This window comes from Mobula hypostoma, chromosome 15, assembly GCF_963921235.1.
Source record: "Mobula hypostoma chromosome 15, sMobHyp1.1, whole genome shotgun sequence".
NCBI lineage: Eukaryota > Metazoa > Chordata > Chondrichthyes > Myliobatiformes > Myliobatidae > Mobula > Mobula hypostoma.
The window spans coordinates 4,955,593-4,973,480 of record NC_086111.1 but is presented as its reverse complement, the minus strand read 5'-3'; the positions used below and the strand labels follow the sequence as shown (position 1 = coordinate 4,973,480).

Genomic DNA, 17,888 nt, shown 5'->3' with positions numbered 1-17,888 from the left:
GTACTTGAGGAGCAGGTATGGAGAGAAATTACTCCCAGTTGGATTAGTAGGAGATTTTTTTTCTCAATATTGACTGGACCATCCAGAGTGATAAGGGCATGGATGAAGTGGAATTCATGAACTGTGTCTAGGAAAGTTTCCCTTGTCAATATACAAAGGGCTCTAACTGGGAAGGTGCATTACAGGGCCTTCTCTTCGGGGGCAAGGCAAGTAATTGAAATTCTAATCAGGGAGTACTTTGATCCCAGTGATCATAATTCTGTTAGTTTTAAGATTGTGATGAGAAAGGTTAGGTCAAGTCCATGGGTTGAGGGTTCCTAAACCGGAGCTAGGCTAATTCTGGGGAAATTAAGCAAGATCTAGCAAACGTCAATTGGGCAAACCTATATGAAGGGAAAGGAACAAATAGCAAGAGGGAGGCTTTTAAGATTATGATAGCAAGGGTCCAGGAGCAGCATGTTCGTGTTAGGTGAAGTGTAAACCTGGCAAATTTTGTTGACCTTGCCTGACGAGAGCTGTTGAGGGCCTGGTCAAGGTAAAGAAGGAGGCCTACTTTGGGTTAAAGAGGTTGGGATTGAACAAATCCCTTGAGGACAATGGAAAGGTTAATATACTCTTTAGAAGAAAATCATATGAGCAAGTAGAGGGCATAAACTGGATCTGGCAGGTAATGTTAAGGAAAATCTCAAGAGGTTCTTTAGCTATATTAAAAGGAAAAGGATGGTTAGGGAAAGAGTAGGTCCCCCTTCGAGATCAGCCAGACCACCTATACCTCGAGCTACAGAAAATAGGTTTTTAATTAATATTTCTCTTCAGTGTTTCCTGGGAAGATAATAACGTTTGTTCCAGAGATAAGAGAAGTAAGTGGAGATGCTTTGGAGGATATTAGTATTACCAGGGAGGAAGTACTTGCAGCCTTCTGGCACATTAAAGTGCATAAATCTATGGTGCCCTGTTCAAATACATCCCCAGACATTGTGAGAGGCCAGAGGAGAAATCACTAAGGCTATTGTGGAAATATAGTTAGACACTGGTGAAGTTCTCAGTGACTGGAAGATGGCTAAGATTGTTCTATTGTTTAAGAAGAACTGCAAAGAACTACAGGCCAGTCACCCTGATCTCAGTAGTGGGGAAAATACTGCAGGGAATTTTGAGGGAAGGGGTCTACCATCATTTGGATAGACAGCATCTGATTAGGAGGATTCACCACGGCTTTGTGAGTGGAAAGTTGTGTCTGATGAACCTTGCAGTTTTTTTTTGAAGAGATAATCAAAAATGCAATGAGTGTAGGGCAGTGAATATTGTCTATTTGAACTTTAGCAGGGCGCTTGATAAAGTTTTGCATGGTAGGCTGATCTGGAAGGTTTGGGTCCATGGAATCCGGGGAGAGTCAGTTAGGTAGATTCAAACTGGCTTGGGGGCAGAAAGCAGAGGATAGTGGGTGAAGGTTGTTTCTCGGAATAGGGGCTGGCGGTTAGTGGTGTGCCACTAGGGATTGGTGTTAGGACCCTTGTAATTCATTATTTATATAGACTAGTTGTATGTCAATGCATAAGGCTTGATCAGTAAGTTTGAAGGTGACACGAAATTAGAGAGATATTGTTAGTGAAGAAGGTTATGGTAGAACTCGGGGGATTTTGATGAGATAAATTTGAGAAAGTATGCAGAAAATTAGACCAGTTAGACCAGCTAGAAATGGTTGGGTACTATGGAGTGTAATGGTACAGAGGGATCTAGAAATTGAAAGCAGCATCACTGGTAGCAAGATGATGAAAAAGGCACTTTGTCCGCTGGCCATCATCTGCCAGGACATTCTGTTGCAGTTGTATAATTTATTTTGTGAGGGTGCACTTGGAGAATCGTACGCAGTTTTGATCATCCTGTTATATGAAAGATGTGGTTAAACTGTAAAGAGTGCAGAAAATATTTATGAGGATGTTGCTAGGACTGATTGGCCAGGCTAGGTTGTTATTCATTGGAACATATGAAAATTAAGGGGCAATCTTATATTAATGTTTTAAATTATGAGGAGGATAGATGAGGTGAATGGTCATAGTCTTTTCCCCAGAGTAGAGGTGTCCAAAACTAGGGGGCTTAGATGTAGGGTAAGGAAAAGGAGATTTTAAAGGGACCTCAGGGGCAACTTCTTCCACACAGAAAGCGGTGAGTATATGAAACGAGCAGCCAGAAGAAGTGGCTGACGAGAGTGTCATAGTGTTTAAGAAGCACTTGGATAGGAGCACAGAGGGGATGGACTTAGAGGGGTAGGAAACTAGAACTCTCTGAATGGGTACCATGGTTGGGTTGGAGGGACTGTATCCATACTGTCTTTCTTTTACAGGATTGACTCTGTGTTGTCATAATGGCCGTTTTCAGGTAGAAATGTCCTTGAGGTATAAGTAACTAGTTAATCCTATATACTTAAATGACACTAATTGAGGTAGAAATGTTTATTCTCTGAAATAACCTCTTGTTCTTCAATTACTCCCATATATATGATCTTGTTTTGATGCCCTCTTTGGAAAAATTGGCACCTCTCACATTGCAACATTCCCTCCATAATACACTTAATTGTCGGCTGAGGTTCGTTCAAATCTTATCTGGGTCTTGGAAACAAGATATTCTGACTCAGAGGTTAGAGTGCTCTGGAGCCAGAGTTGTAAAAGGCCTTTGTGTGTACCGAGTTGCACATGTAATTCTGTTCCTCAGTCTTTTACTGATGTTTGCAATGGCAAGGTGCCAGATTAAACATTTTAACAAAATGGAAGAAACTCCAATAAAGGAAGTGGAACAATAAACCATTCTCATTTTATTGCCCATTACCAACAAGCTATAAATGGTATGATTGGGTGGTCAAAGTATTGCGCTTGTGAGCTTGTGGCAGAGACCAAAACTTGTGAAAAAGATGCATGCTCAGCAGGGTGTCAAAGTAAATAAATAAAAGATTGATGGGTTTATATTGAGTTAACATTCTTTTTGACCATCAGGGAGGAGGTACCATGGCATTAGGACAATATCTGAGAGGATGGGGAATAGCTTCTTCCCCCAGGCTGTAAGACTACTGAATTTCTTTCCAACACCTGAGTCTCATCACATAATAAGTGACAGGAGCACTGTACTGTTTACTTTTGAACTTATATCGTATATACACCTTATTATTTGTTATTATTTGTGGTAATATTACTTCATGTGTTATATGAGTTATATGTACTGTGTTGTGCACCTTGGCCCAGAGGAACATTGCTTTGTTTGGAGCCATACATGTGTACGGTTGAATGACTATAAACTGAATTTGAACTTGAACATTCAGTTCATCCATCATCAACCCTTGGGTGTGTCTCATTCCCTGCATATTGCTTCAGTATAATCTTTGTATTTCAATGTAGAGCAGACCCTGGTTTGCGCTCTGCATCATTGTTATTGGCGAAGTGAAATGCATCCAAAACTGTATGGCCTCTCGGTTAATGGTAAGGTTCCATGGCATAAAAAAGGTTGGGAACCCCTGCTCTAGGCTAGACTGAAGAGGGGCTACACCGATGGAAATGGCTGCCGTATTACCAATTATATATTAAAGCAAACCCCTGCCTCACTCCGAAGTAGACATAAAAGGTACCAAAATAGAGATGCAAACACGGGGAAATCTGCAGATGCTGGAAATTCAAGCAACACACACAAAAAATGCTGGTGAGCGCAGCAGGTGTTAGTCCTGACGAAGGGTCTCGGCCAGAGACGTCAACTGTACTTCTTCCTATAGATGCTGCCTGGCCTGCTGCGTTCACCAGCATTTCTTGAGTGTGTTACCAAAATAGAGACATGGAATGTAGCAGAGACAGCTCCCCAAGTTTCAGGAACTTCACTAATGATGTTATAGTGTGCACCCATCGATGCAATAGAAAACTGGATTTACTGTTAGATCTGTCGATAATCATTTGATTCTATAATCAGGACCTAGTTTCCTACTCAATTGTCCTCCTGTCACCACTATTATGTTAACAAACCCCAACCCTCCCCTCTTCTCTCATCAGACATGACCAACCCCCTTCCCCCCTCTGATCCCAGTCTTCATCCATGCCAGGTCTTCACCCTTCCCTCTGACCTTCCCCTCTCTGAGGCAGAACGTTCTGTTCAGTAAGGGCCTCAACTTTTCCCCCTGCACCCACATCTCAGTGAGTTCCGCGCCCGCTGTGACACTGGGCTCTGCCACCTCTACCTCCATCTTAGTGCCTACTTCTTTGGCAAGGACTCTCCAGACATACCGATGACCCCTTCTCCTCTTCCTGGACACTCATACCCTGGTCTTGTGTCTGTTGTGGATCTTCATGTTGCTAACTGCTGATGGGGCATCAACCATCTCAACTTCACCACTCCTCTCTCCAATTCTAACACTCCTGAATTCACTGCTCTCCACTAACCCTAACCTCGCCATCAAACCCGCAGATAAAAGGGGTTGCTGTAGTAGTCTGGTGTATTGACCTTTAGATAGATTAGATTCAACTTTATTGTCATTGTACCAAGTACAGATGCAAAGCCTATGAAATGTAATTAGCATCTGACCGGAAATGCAAAGAATGGTGTTATTTACAAAATAACTGCGAATAAAAAGTAAGTGCTACAGTCCACAAATATAAAAGTACTGAGACAATACAATATGGGTGCAATACTGCTTAGTGCTGTGATATGAGGTTCAGCAGGGTCACAGCCTCAGGGAAGAAGCTCTTCCTGTGCCTGCTGGTGCTGGAGTGGAGGCTCCTGTAGCGCCTACTGGATGGGAGGAGAGTAAAAAGACCATGGTTAGGGTGAGATGCATCCTTGATAATGCTTTTCGCCCTGCCCAGGCAGCGTTTATGGTAGATGTTTTCAATGGTGGGCAATTGGGTCCCGATAATCTGCTGGGCAGTTTTCACCACATGCTGGAGTGCTTTGCGGTCCGATACGGGACATTTGCCATACCACACTGAGATGCAGTTGGTGAGTATGCTCTCAATGGTACAGCAGTAAAAGTCCGTCAGTATCCTGGGACAGAGATGAGCTTTCTTGATGCTCCACAGGAAATAAAGGCGCTGTTGTGCCTTTTTGATCAGGATGGAGGAGTTCAGCGACCAGGTGAGATCCTTGGAAATGTAGACACCAAGGACTCCACTACAGCTCCGTTGATGTAGATGGGGTCGTGAGTGTGGCTAGTAACATGCCTGAAGTCCACAATGATCTCCTTGGTCTTCTGGGTGTTAAGGGCCAGTTGTTGCTGAGACGCAGCAACACCTCTCAGACACCTTCCCTTTTACCCCTCAAACAAGACCCCACTAAAGAGCACCAGGCCATTGTCTCCCACATCATCACCAACCTTATTGACCACTAACCTCATAGTTCCCTCATCCCATACTTCCCATTTCTACGTCCTTCCCACGATCCTCAAACCTGCCTGTCCAGGTAGACCCATTTTTTCTGCTTGTTCCTGCCCCACCAGACTTGTATCTGCAAACCTCAACTCAGTTGTTAATCCCCGGTTCAGTCCCTTCCTGCCTACATCAGTGACACTTCACATACGCTTGATCTTTTCAATGGCTTCTAGTTTCCTGGTCCCAATCATCTTATTTTCAACATGGACATCCAGTTCCTACACAGCTCCATCTCCCATCAGGAGGATCTCAAAGCTCTCCATTTCTTTCTGGACACCAGACCCATTCAGTTCCCCTCCACCACCATTCTCCTCTGTCTGGTGGAACTTGTCCTCACTCTCAATAATTTCCCCTTTGGCTCCTCCCTCTTCCTTCAAACAAAAGATGCATCCATGGGTACTTGCAAGGGTCCCAGCTATGCCTGCCTGTTTGTCGGCTATGTGAAACAGTCCATGTTCCAAGCCTATACTGGAATAACTCTCCAGCTTTTTCTACGCTAAATCAATGACTGCATTGGTGATGCTTTTTGTACCCATGCAGAGCTAGTTGACTTTGCCTCCAACTTCCACCCTGCCCTCAAATTTACCTGGTCCATTTTTGACACCTCCCTCCCCTTTCTTGATCCCTCTGTCTCTATCTCTGGAGACAGTTTTTCCACTGTTATCTTATATAAACCCACTGATTCTCACAGCTACCTGGACTACACCTCTCCCCACTCTGTTACTTGTAAAAATGCCATCCGCTTCTCTCAATTCCTCCATCTCTGCTGGATCTGTTCTCAGGGTGAGGCTGTACATTCTAGAACAAAGGAGATGTCCTCCTTCAAAGAAAGGGGCTTCCCTTCCTCCACCATCAACGCTGCCCTCAACCACATCTCTTCCATTTCTTTTTCTTCCTCTGTCCCTCTGACGATACCCCCCGCCCATCCTCTGGGCTTTCCCCCCTCCCCCTTTTCTTTCTCCCTGGGCCTCCTGTCCCATGATCCTCTCATACTCCTTTTGCCAATCACCTGTCCAGCTCTTGGCTCCATCCCTCCCCCTCCTGTCTTCTCCTATCATTTTGCATCTCCCCCTCCCCCTCCCACTTTCAAATCTCTTACTAGCTCTTCTTTCAGTTAGTCCTGACGAAGGGTCTCGGCCTGAAACGTCAACTGTGCCTCTTCCTAGAGATGCTGCCTGGCCTGCTGCGTTCACCAACAACTTTTATGTGTGTTGCTTGAATTTCCAGCATCTGCAGATTTCCTCATGTTTGTGACTCCCTTGTCCATTGTTTTCTCTCCACTGATCTCCTGCCTGGCACTTATCCTTGCAAGTGGAACGAGTGTTACACCTGCCCCTACACCTCATCCCTCACGACCATTCAGGGCATTAAACAATCCTTCCAGCTGAGGGAACACTTCACCTGCGAGTCTGTTGGGGTTATCTACGGTATCCAGTGTTCCTCATGTCACTTACTTTATATCGGTGAGACCCGACACAGATTGGGAGACTGTTTTGCCGAGCACCTACACTCCATCTGCCAGAAAAAACAGGATCTCCCAGTGACCAGTGTCAGTCCTTGGCCTCCTCTCTTGTCGCAGTGAGACCACACTCAGGTTGGAGGAGCAATCTCTTAGATTCCGTCCGGGTAGCTTCCAACCTGATGGCATTAACATCGATTTCTCCAACTTTGGGTAATATTCACCCTCCTTCACCATTTCCCATTCCCATTTCCCCCTCTCACCTGATCTCCGTACTTGCCCATCACCTCCCTGGCTGGGTGCTCCTCCCCCTTTTCCTTTTCCCATGGGCTTTTGTCCTTTCCTATCAAATTCCCGCTTCTCCAGTCCTGTAACTCTTTCACCAATCGACTTCCCAGCTCTTTACTCCACCCCTTCCCCCCACCCTTCCTGGTTTCACCTATCACCTTCCTCATCTTTCTTTTCTCCAGTCCTGCTGAGGGGTCTCGACCTGAAACGTCAACTATACTCTTTTCCATAGGTGCTATCTGGCCTGCTGAGTTCCTCCAGCATTTTGCGTGTGTTACAGTGAAATCTGAACTGCTAATAATACTGGTTGAAGGCCACAATTACTTTGGCAACTAAACAGCTGTTCCAGCTTTGAACCTGGATTCCACTTTACTGGGTATGCCAGGAAGTCACAGTGGAAAGCTCTTGTTTCAAAGCGGTTCCCCTCAGCTAGATTGCTGTGTTGGCTGCAACCAGCTTACATCAGCTTTAAGGTCACTGCCACTTGGAAATTTATCCATGAAATTGTGAACTGCGTGTGTCACAACAGGAAGATATCCATAGATTTCCATCACTTTCCTGTATAATCAGAAAAGACCATCAGCTTTTTTTTTTAATTGACCTACAGCATGGAGTAGGCTCCTCCAGCCCTTCGAGCTACGCTGCCCAGACACCCCCAATTTAACCCTAGCCTAATCACGTGATAATTCACAATGACCAATTAACCTACCAACCGGTATGTCTTTGGACTGTGGGAGGAAACCCACGCGGTCAATGGGAGAACGTACAAACTCCTTACAGGCAGCTACGGGAATTGAACCCGTGTCGCTGGAACTGTAAAGCGTTGTGGTAACCACTATGCTCCCCTGCCACCCCAGTAAAGTTACAGAAGCCTCAGATCCCACACCACCAGTTATTATCTTTAAGTCATCAGGCTCCTGAACCAGTGTGGGTAACTTTACTCGCCTGAACACTGAATTGACTCCACAACCTATGGACTCACCTTCAAGGACTCTACAACTCATTTTTTCAGTATCATTTATTTACTATTTTTTATTTTGTTTATATTTGCGCAGTCTGTCATCTTTTGTGCATTAATTGTTAGTCAGTCTTTGTGTGCAGTACTTCTTTGGACTATTGTGAATGCCGGCAAGAAAATGAGATGGTGACGTATACGTACCTTGATAATGAATTCACTTTGAGCTTTGAGATGTTCTCCCTCCAGGAAACCTGACAAAAGACCCATTATGTCTGCCTTAGAGGTAAGAGCCTGGCGCTCACATTGTTGGAGCAGCAAGTTTCTCAGAGTGCTAGCCAGTGAGATACTAGTGAAAGGCAGAACCCAAGTAAATGAAGTGTCATCTGCAGTACTATAGACACCGATCTTTAATGCTAGTACTGACTCAGCACAAAACCACCTCCCCCACCTCCCATCCCATCTGGCTACACCCCCTTGCATGGAAGATGCCCATACAAACATTGCAAGGCAGATGGTCCTTGCTTTGTTAGGATGAGTGTGATATCTTACTCATCATGGGGAAAGAAACTGCAGAGGATTCCTTTAAACGAGTTCCACTCCAAAGAAAACGGCCTTGTCAATTTGATCAGAGTCTGTGCATGTTGACATTGCTTGGTGTGTGTTCTACTGGAAAATAATTAGCCTTTAAATTTGGAACTCAATGAGTTATACTCTTTGATTTTCATGTGACTTCCAGAAACTTTTGTGTTTTTTTAAACTTGTGATCTCTAGGTGATGTTGCAATGTGCGTTGTCTGATGGCTGATTGATCAGGTAGGTGTATGCCCCTGGGTAACAATCCCGCCATGCTTACTGCCAGTGAAGATGACTTACTCCAGGTTACAGTGATTTTTAGATTGCATAGCATTGAAATGAACACTGTTATTGGTCTGATTGTCAGTCATACACATTATCCTATATCTACAATTTTGTTAAACAACAGTGATTATTCATAGATGCTGGAATTTCAAGCAACACACATAAAAGATGCTGGTGACGCAGCAGGCCAGGCAGCATCTCTAGGAAGAGGTACAGTTGACGTTTCAGGCCGAGACCCTTCGTCAGGACTAACTGAAAGAAGAGCTATCAAGAGATTTGAAAGTGAGAGGGGGAGGGGGAGATCCTAAATGATAGGAGAAGACAGGAGGGGGAGGGATGGAGCCAAGAGCTGGACAGGTGATTGGCAAAAGGGATATGAGAGGATCATGGGACAGGAGGCCCAGGGAGAAAGAAAGGGGGAGGGGGGAAGCCCAGAGGATGGGCAAGGAGTACAGTGAGAGGGACAGAGGGAGAAAAGGGAGAGAGAGAAGAAGAATATATATATGTATATATATGTAACGGATGGGGTACGATGGGGAGGTGGGGCATCAATGTAAGTTAGAGAAGTCATTGTTCATGCCATCAGGTTGGAGACTACCCAGACGGAATATAAGGTGTTGTTCCTCCAACCTGAGTGTGGCTTCATCTTTACAGCAGAGGAGGCCGTGGATGGACACATCAGAATGGGAATGGGTCGTGGGAATTCCTCGTGTTTGTGTGATTATTCATATGTTAGCATGTTGGAATGAAGTACACCTGCTCTCTTCAGAGAAATTAAATTGGAAAGAATGCACATTTGGATTAATTTTGTTCCTGTCCCAGATATAGATGTATCTGTAATGAAATCTTGGGAAGTATTTTTTTTAATGTTCATATATTCAAAATAAAATACATGCAGACAGAAACTTTGGCTGGTTGCAGGATATACACAATAGAAACTCTCTTAGAATATGTCAAAGGAACTGAATAGAAGCTGATGCTGCAGAATTTAAGTTCAAGACTGTACGGTTTGTATACGCAACCATACTTATTCTTCATTGAAGTAGAAGACATTAGCACTAGAAGGGGTAGTCACCTAGACTGGATAGTCCTCTCGGGTCTCGGCTCTCATGGTAAACTTTCCTCATATGCTCGATGTACAGGAAACATCTCAGTTAAGAGTATGCAACAGCAGTTATTCATGGACAGTTGAACGTACTTGTTGAGAACAGTTCCTTCTGTTGAAAGAACTGTAAGCTTGTCGCTGATCCTAGAACATAATTCACCAAGTTGCTCATGCAACAGTACCTGAACTGTGGTGGAACAGCCCATGGAGTAGAGAATTATTGAACTCTAGGGATGAACTAGACTGGATTCCATCTCTCTCTGAGGAAGGTTAACGTGTTGCCTATTCCTCACCACAGGATCAGGATAGTCCATCCCTCAAGCCTGCTCTGCCTTCCAGAAAGAATATGGCTGGTTCAGCCTTAGTGTCAGCACCATTTTGACTCTTTCTGCCCTCAACTCCCTTGCTCTGTAACTGCCTGCCATCCTTTCCCTTCAAAATATTGAATAACTCAATCTCTTCAGCTATTGGGGCTGAAGAATTCTGAAGTGCCACAACCCCCTGTGGCGGCATGCGATGACATTCAATTTCCAAGCTTGAACTGTACAGGGAGGAATGCCGTCACCATCACCACCCAGTCTACACCCCGAGGCCTGTTGGAATGTTCCATCGTTCAGATGTTTCCTCAATTTTCATTGACTGACAGAGTCCACACTCTCCTTTCTAAGTGGTTCAGTCAAGGAATCATACATCACAGAAATAGGCTGTTCGGTCCATCATTCAAGTTCAAGTTTAATCATCATTCAACATACATAAACACCCATGAATATATCCAAGTGAACAGTGTTAGTCCAGAGTCAAGCTGCAAAACACAGTTCCAGCAGTCAAACACAGCAGAAGGCATGTACAACATGAAACGGAGACATCTCTTTCTCCCTTAGTGAGAGAGAGAGAGAGCCTGTGGTATGTCAAATACCGGGTGAACATGTAGTCTTTGGGGTACTGCAAGTCTGTGTCTTTGCTGTTGCTTTGCTGCATGCTTGCGTGCTTGGTGACGGGTGCCAATGCTTTATTTTGCCAGTGGGGGAAGGGGGGGATCATTCTTGCAGCTGCTTACGTGGGGGAGGGAGGGGAGCTGGGGGGGACTTTGGGGTTCTAACATTTAACTGTTGTTCATTCTTTGGGGCACTCCTCTGTTTTCCTGGATGGTTGCAAAGAAAAAGCATTTCAGGATGTATATTGTCTACATTTTTCTGACATTAAATGTACCTTTGATATGATAGCAGCAAAATACAGTCACACAAAAAAATATAGTCCAAGTCCCTGAGTTCATGAATGTTGCAACAGTCTGTAGCCAAACACAATATGGCTTGATTTCTGCTGAGAGTACACTGGGAGGCAGTACTGACTCCAACATGGATGCCACACCTCACTGCTTCTGGCACTCTGTTGGGGCACACCGACTCTGACACCTCTCTCCTGGGTGGTTGTAAATAGGCAACATCGTGGCTTAAGGCTTAGTCCTTGAACTGAAGCCACACTGCTCCCCTGCCATCTACCAATAACCAGTGGGTCAGCATTCCACACCACCTATGTCCAACAGGGTCTCGTGATCACAAGAAAAGCAATTTAGATGATCAGTCACTGCATATCTCCTTCACGCACTGATGCCTCTCTGTTGCTGGCAGCATCACGGGCCACACCAATTCAACTTCTTCTGTTTCTCTGCCAATGAGCATCTCATTGCTGGGATAGACTTGCAGAACTTTTAGTTCTTAATGTCCACCAGGGTCTTGAGATCATAAAAAAAGGTTTAAAAAAGACAACATCACCTTTGGTTGACCCCATAGAAGCTGCTGCTTCCGAGCGTGCCACCATCTTACCGGAAACCATAATGTTCATGCCAACCATGTAGACCACTCACTCCCATCACTAGCACTTGGTCTGTAGCCTTCTATGCCTCAGCGATTCAAGTGCTCTATCAGATACTTCTTCAAAGTTGTGAGAGTACCTATTTCCACAACTCACTAGGGCAGTGTGATTTCAACCAGCTTCTTGCTGGAAGGAATTTTTTCATCAATCCATCAGACATCCAGAAGAAAACGTATTTCAGGATGTATATGGTATACATTTCTCTGACATTAAATGTACCTTTGAAACAGGGATTCCAGAACTTCTGCAACTGGGGCAGGTGAGCTTGTATACTTGACCTGGGCCAGCCATGGCAGAGGCAGGCAGAATCTCAGTACAAAGAAAAACTTGGTGCTTCTGCAATGAAGCCCCACATGAAGGCACTGTGCATGCTCTTGCCCACTTTGTTTGGGGCCTTAGAGTGTGCCTGCAAACCTGCTCAATCCCAGACCTCCAGCCTAAGTGGAAAATGGCTTCAGTAATAGTTTATGGGGAATGGCCAAGCTTTGGACCATGTGGAATAAAACCAGTTCTCGTGTTTAACTACCACCCAGGACATCTTCAAAAGGCGATGACTCAAGAAGGCAATATCCATCATGAAGGACCCTCACCATCTAGGACGTTCCCTCTTCTGGGTACAAAAGGGACATACTCTGTTCTGGGTACAAAAGGGACATACTCTATTCTGGGTACAATAGCCTGAAGATGAACGTTTAGCATTTTAGGAACTGTTTCTTCCCCTCAGCCATCAGATTTCTCCACAGTCCATGAAAACACAAACAGTACCTCACTATCTCTCTTCAATGCTGTTGATTTATTTTTATTGTAACTCGTAGGATTTTTTAATACATTACAGTGTACTGCTGCCACTAAAACAACAAATTTCTGACATATGTCAGTGCTAATAAACCTGATTCTAATTCAAATTCCTTCCAATTACTGTGAAGGAGTACTTGCCTAACCATGTTTTGCTTGTCTGGTTGCTCGTTTCTCCCAGTTTTTCATCCAGTCCCAAGGGCTTCCCAAGCCGAATTCCAGTATTTCTGTTGTCAGCCCTTGGGCTAGTGTTAAAAGTTGGAACTGGCAGTGAGAGGTACAAAGGATGGTCAGAGAGCATAACGTGTCTTGCCTCTCATTTGAGTTTGTGCTGCCACCTGAGGGCAGATTGAAATATTCACCAGTCTGCAGGCTGACTGCTGCTTAGAGTAGGAGACGCATAGTACCCAACCTGAGTGCCTCTTTTACCCTGTACTGCTCCTTGCTGCTCCCAGCCACATGCATTTCCTAACCCCCCCCACCCCATTCCTTAGCCACTCCTGATGACAAAGAGCTTGATGTGAAAATATGGAAAATGAGTCAAGGAAGTCCATTTGATGTCTGGATAACCGCCCTGTAACTGGTACCAATGTGCTGGATGCAATGTCTGTTTCAGTAAGTGGAGTCATAGTATAAACTATTTGCTTGGCCATATATCCAGAAAATGGGCACGCTGTCTGTAAATTTTGTCCTGCATTGACACACTTCAGTGATGTATATTTCACCCACACCTCTACTCATACTATACTCATGGCTGTGTGGCTAGGCACAGCTCAAACGCCATCTAAAAAGCTGCCAATGACACCACTCAGATGGTAACGAAGAGGCATATAGGAGCAGGATAGTTTGGGTTCCTCACCAGCTGCTCACTTCTCATTACCACCATCAGGGAGGAGGCAGAGCAGCTGAGGGACACACACCCAATGTGTCAGGAACAGTTTTATCCCCTTCTACCATCAGATTTTTAAAATTTTATTTTAAAAATACAGTACAGATACAGGCCCTTCTGGCCCAACAAAATATACTAGCAATACACATAAAAGTTGCTGGTGAATGCAGCAGGCCAGGCAGCATCTCTAGGAAGAGGTACGGTCGACGTTTCAGGCCGAGACCCTTCGTCAGGATTAACTGAAGGAAGAGTGAGTAAGAGATTTGAAAGTGGGAGGGGGAGGGGGAGGGGGAGATCCAAAATGATAGGAGAAGACAGGAGGGGGAGGGATGGAGCCGAGAGCTGGACAGTTGATTGGCAAAAGGGATATGAGAGGATCATGGGACAGGAGGCCCAGGGAGAAAGAAAAGGAGGAGGGGGGAAAACCAGAGGATGGGCAAGGGGTATAGTCAGAGGGACAGAGGGAGAAAAAGGAGAGTGAGAGAAAGAATGTGTGTATATAAATAAATAACAGATGCGGTACGAGGGGGAGGTGGGGGATTAGCGGAAGTTTGAGAAGTCAATGTTCATGCCATCAGGTTGGAGGCTACCCAGACGGAATATAAGGTGTTGTTCCTCCAACCTGAGTGTGGCTTCATCTTGACAGTAGAGGAGGCCGTGGATAGACATATCAGAATGGGAATGGGATGTGGAATTAAAATGTGTGACCACTGGGAGATCCTGCTTTCTCTGGCGGACAGAGTGTAGGTGTTCAGCGAAACAGTCTCACAGCCTGCGTTGGGTCTCGCCAATATATAGACGGCCGCATTGGGAGCACCGGACGCAGTATATCACCCCAGCCAACTCACAGGTGAAGTTTCGCCTCACCCGGAGGGACTGTCTGGGGCCCTGAATGGTGGTGAGGGAGGAAGTGTAAGGGCATGTGTAGCATTTGTTCCACTTACAAGGATAAGTGCGGGAAGGGAGATCGGTGGGGAGGGCTGGGGGGGACGAATGGACAAAGGAGTTGCATAGGGAGCGATCCCTGTGGAAAGCAGAGAGAAGGGGGCAGGGAAAGATGTGCTTAGTGGTGGGATCCTGTTGGAGGTGGTGGAAGTTACGGAGAATAATATGTTGGACCTGGAGACTGGTGGGGTGGTAGGTGAGGACCAGGGGAACCCTATTCCTAGTAGGGTGGCGGGAGAATGGGGTGAGAGCAGATGTGCGTGAAATGGGAGAGATGTGTTTGAGAGCAGAGTTGATGGTGGAGGAAGGGAAGCCCCTTTCTTTAAAAAAGGAGGACATCTCCTTCATCCTGGAATGAAAAGCCTCATTCTGAGAGCAGATGCGGCGGAGACGGAGGAATTGCGAGAAGGGGATGGCATTTTTGCAAGAGACAGGGTGAGAAGAGGAATAGTCCAGATAGCTGTGAGAATCCATAGGCTTATAGTAGACATCAGTAGATAAGCTGTCTCCAGAGAGAACAAAATATATTGTCGAGTTACACCCATGTGACTAATTAACCTAATAACCCATACATTTTTGGTATGTGGGAGGAAACTAGCACCCAGAGGAAACCCACGTGGTCATGGGGAGAATGTACAAACTCCTTACATAAAGCAGCGGAAATGAACCTGGGTCACTGGTGCTGGTAGTATTTATTTGGCACTATTTATACTTTTATTGTAACATACTTCAAAGTAAATTTTTAATGTCTTGCACTGTACTGCTGCTACAAACCAGAACATTTCACAACATATGTCAGTGATAATATGGCTGATTTTGATTCAGATTAACTTCTAAGTAATTTGGCATCTGAATGTTATTTCAGGTACTAGAAATGATTGCTTAAGACATCGGTGTGAGTTGGAAGACTAGGGTGGTGATGGAGCACCCAGATGTGCAATGGACCTGGCTGCATGTTATCTTCTGTTCCAGCATCATTCAAACCACGGCCGTATCTCTACATGCAAAAAGTGACTTATCATCTGGTAGCAATACAATTTACATTTATTCCACCAAAGCTGTTCATTATGGGAACTCAAATCCTCCAGGCAATTCTCCTCAATCCTTGCCAGAAATTTCCAGCAAAGTCTCCACTAATGATGAACCTGACCCGCCTATCCACTCGGGAATGTCCCCTTTGTACCTGAAGGCATCATCGAGGGGAAATTTGTCTGAGTTTAGTGGTGATGATGAAGATCTGGTGTTTGATGATGAGGATCTGGTTTTCAATAGTGAGGGTGAAGAAGTTAAACAGGACAGTTCTAAGTCTCAAGCATTTATTTTCGGAAATGGATCTGTTCCATCAATCATATCTGCTGATACGAATTCCTCTTCTGATCATTCTTTGTTGAAGCCATTTAATAGTACCTCAGTTTATAAATCAACCCAGTCTGTTCAAAATCACAAACATTCTCAAGGTAGTGGAACAGTGCATGATGTCTCTTTTCCCCAACATTCCACAGCAACATTTCCAAATGATGATTTATTCTTTGAGGTCAATTCTCACCATATGACACTTCCACACTCTGAAACCATGCAAACAACACCAAGACCTCTTGTAACTCTGGGAAATATGAATCCAACATTGGCTTCAGATCATTTGGTGACAGAGAAACCGTACTTTATCACTACTTCCTATGTGTCACCAGGAGAGGAAAACCCTGTTCCGGAAGTCGAAAGGAATCGTGATCAAATGCTCACTCCATCGGTTACTGAGTCTTCCGCAAAATGGCCTGAGGGTTTTGTTTCAAAGAAACTGAGTGAGGATCGCGTGAGTCCAGCACCCATGCGTTCTGCTTCTCCTTTAATCACAGGGTCTAGTTATGCTGCAATGATGAGTGAAAAATTATTAATAGTCAGCCGACCTGCTGCTGGTGTTTCTGAGCAACGTAATCAGACAGATGCATTCAATCGAGCTAACACAGTAGATGCCAATGCCCAACGCACTTCCAGTAGTGCAGAACACCTTCTGAAGTTGAGAACGACGCCTGCTTCTGAGAGGCAGGCGAGGTGGCAAACGATTGATCAAGCATATCCACGAGTGAAGGTCCTCAGTGCTGCAGACAGGATGTCTACATCGCAATGGGTTAGAATGCCAGCGTATGATGCCGATAAGTTCTTACCTTCCCAGCAAACCACCCAGACGTACTTCACCTCAGAACAAGGATATGATATCTACACCAATCCAGTAGACAGCTCAGCAACGGTTATCGAGATGCTGGAAGATCCCCAGTTCCTTGATGGTCAACCAACTAATACTAAACAGGGTTCTGTAGTGGGAGGCTCTTTTCCTAATGAATTGGCCACCATTTCTCCAACGGCAAGGCTGCAGCATCTGACCTTAAAAGGAAATAGAAATGCGCTGTCATCAATTGAGCCAACCAGAGTGGTCACCACAACATACTTCTCACCGTTAACGGCATGGAGACATGGCCCATCAAGAGAACCCAACACTGCTATTGAATCAGCCAAAACAGAATCCATACCAACTGGCCACTACATGGCAATGCTAAAGACGGGGCCTACTGTGCTAGCACAACAGCTGACAGCAAAGATCTCAAACAAAACAAATGTTTCTGTGACCCTGCCACCTCTAACACAGGGAGGGCTTGGGACCAAATCAACAAGCACCACTCTGAGTTTGCCACGGGCAACAACCAAAGTCCCTTTGTCCAGTTCCCGCCCTACAAAGATGTTGACAGCAGAGGCAACAACGAAAGGAGGTGAGCCATTATCTTTTTCTGTTTTTCACCAAGTTATCTGAATGAATTTAATTGGTTCTGCCTTGGTTAAGAATTTTGCACGGGTTATTCTTATATCAAGCAAGCTAAATTTTGAAAAACTATTCGAAATGGGAGATAAAGAGGGCAGATATATTCTGGTAAGGGGGAATATAGATGGAAATTCAGTTACTCTGTTGAATATATATGCACCCCCAGGAAGTGATATTAGTTTCTTTCAGAAAATTAATAATATTATGGTAACGGAAGGTCTCCTGATATGTGGGGGAGACTTAAATTTACAATTACAACCAAAGTTAGACTCTTCCAATAGAAAAACCTATGAAACAAAATCCTTACATAAGAGAGTTAACACTCTTTTTGAGGTTGTTGGTTTAATTGATAAATGGAGGGACCTTTTCCCCGACAGAAGGGGTTACACTCATTATTCTGCCCCCCATTCTGTATATACAAGAATTGACTATTTCATAACATTTGGAAAAGACAAAGACAAAGACAAAATAAACACCTGTGGAATTGGGACAATAGATGTAAGTGACCATGC

General features: G+C 44.7%; 1 protein-coding gene across 6 annotated transcripts in view; it reads left to right on the top strand.

The window, feature by feature from the left end:
• Window positions 1–17,888, top strand: part of LOC134356657 (proline-rich transmembrane protein 3-like) — a 212,486-nt gene that overhangs the window by 50,253 nt on the left and 144,345 nt on the right. For all 6 annotated transcript variants that reach the window (XM_063067645.1, XM_063067646.1, XM_063067644.1 and 3 more), the window contains one exon: window positions 15,430–17,326. In XM_063067645.1, coding sequence (XP_062923715.1) covers window positions 15,484–17,326 — 1,843 coding nt within the window. In that variant the 5' untranslated portion in view covers window positions 15,430–15,483. The remainder of the gene's footprint in view (window positions 1–15,429; window positions 17,327–17,888) is intronic.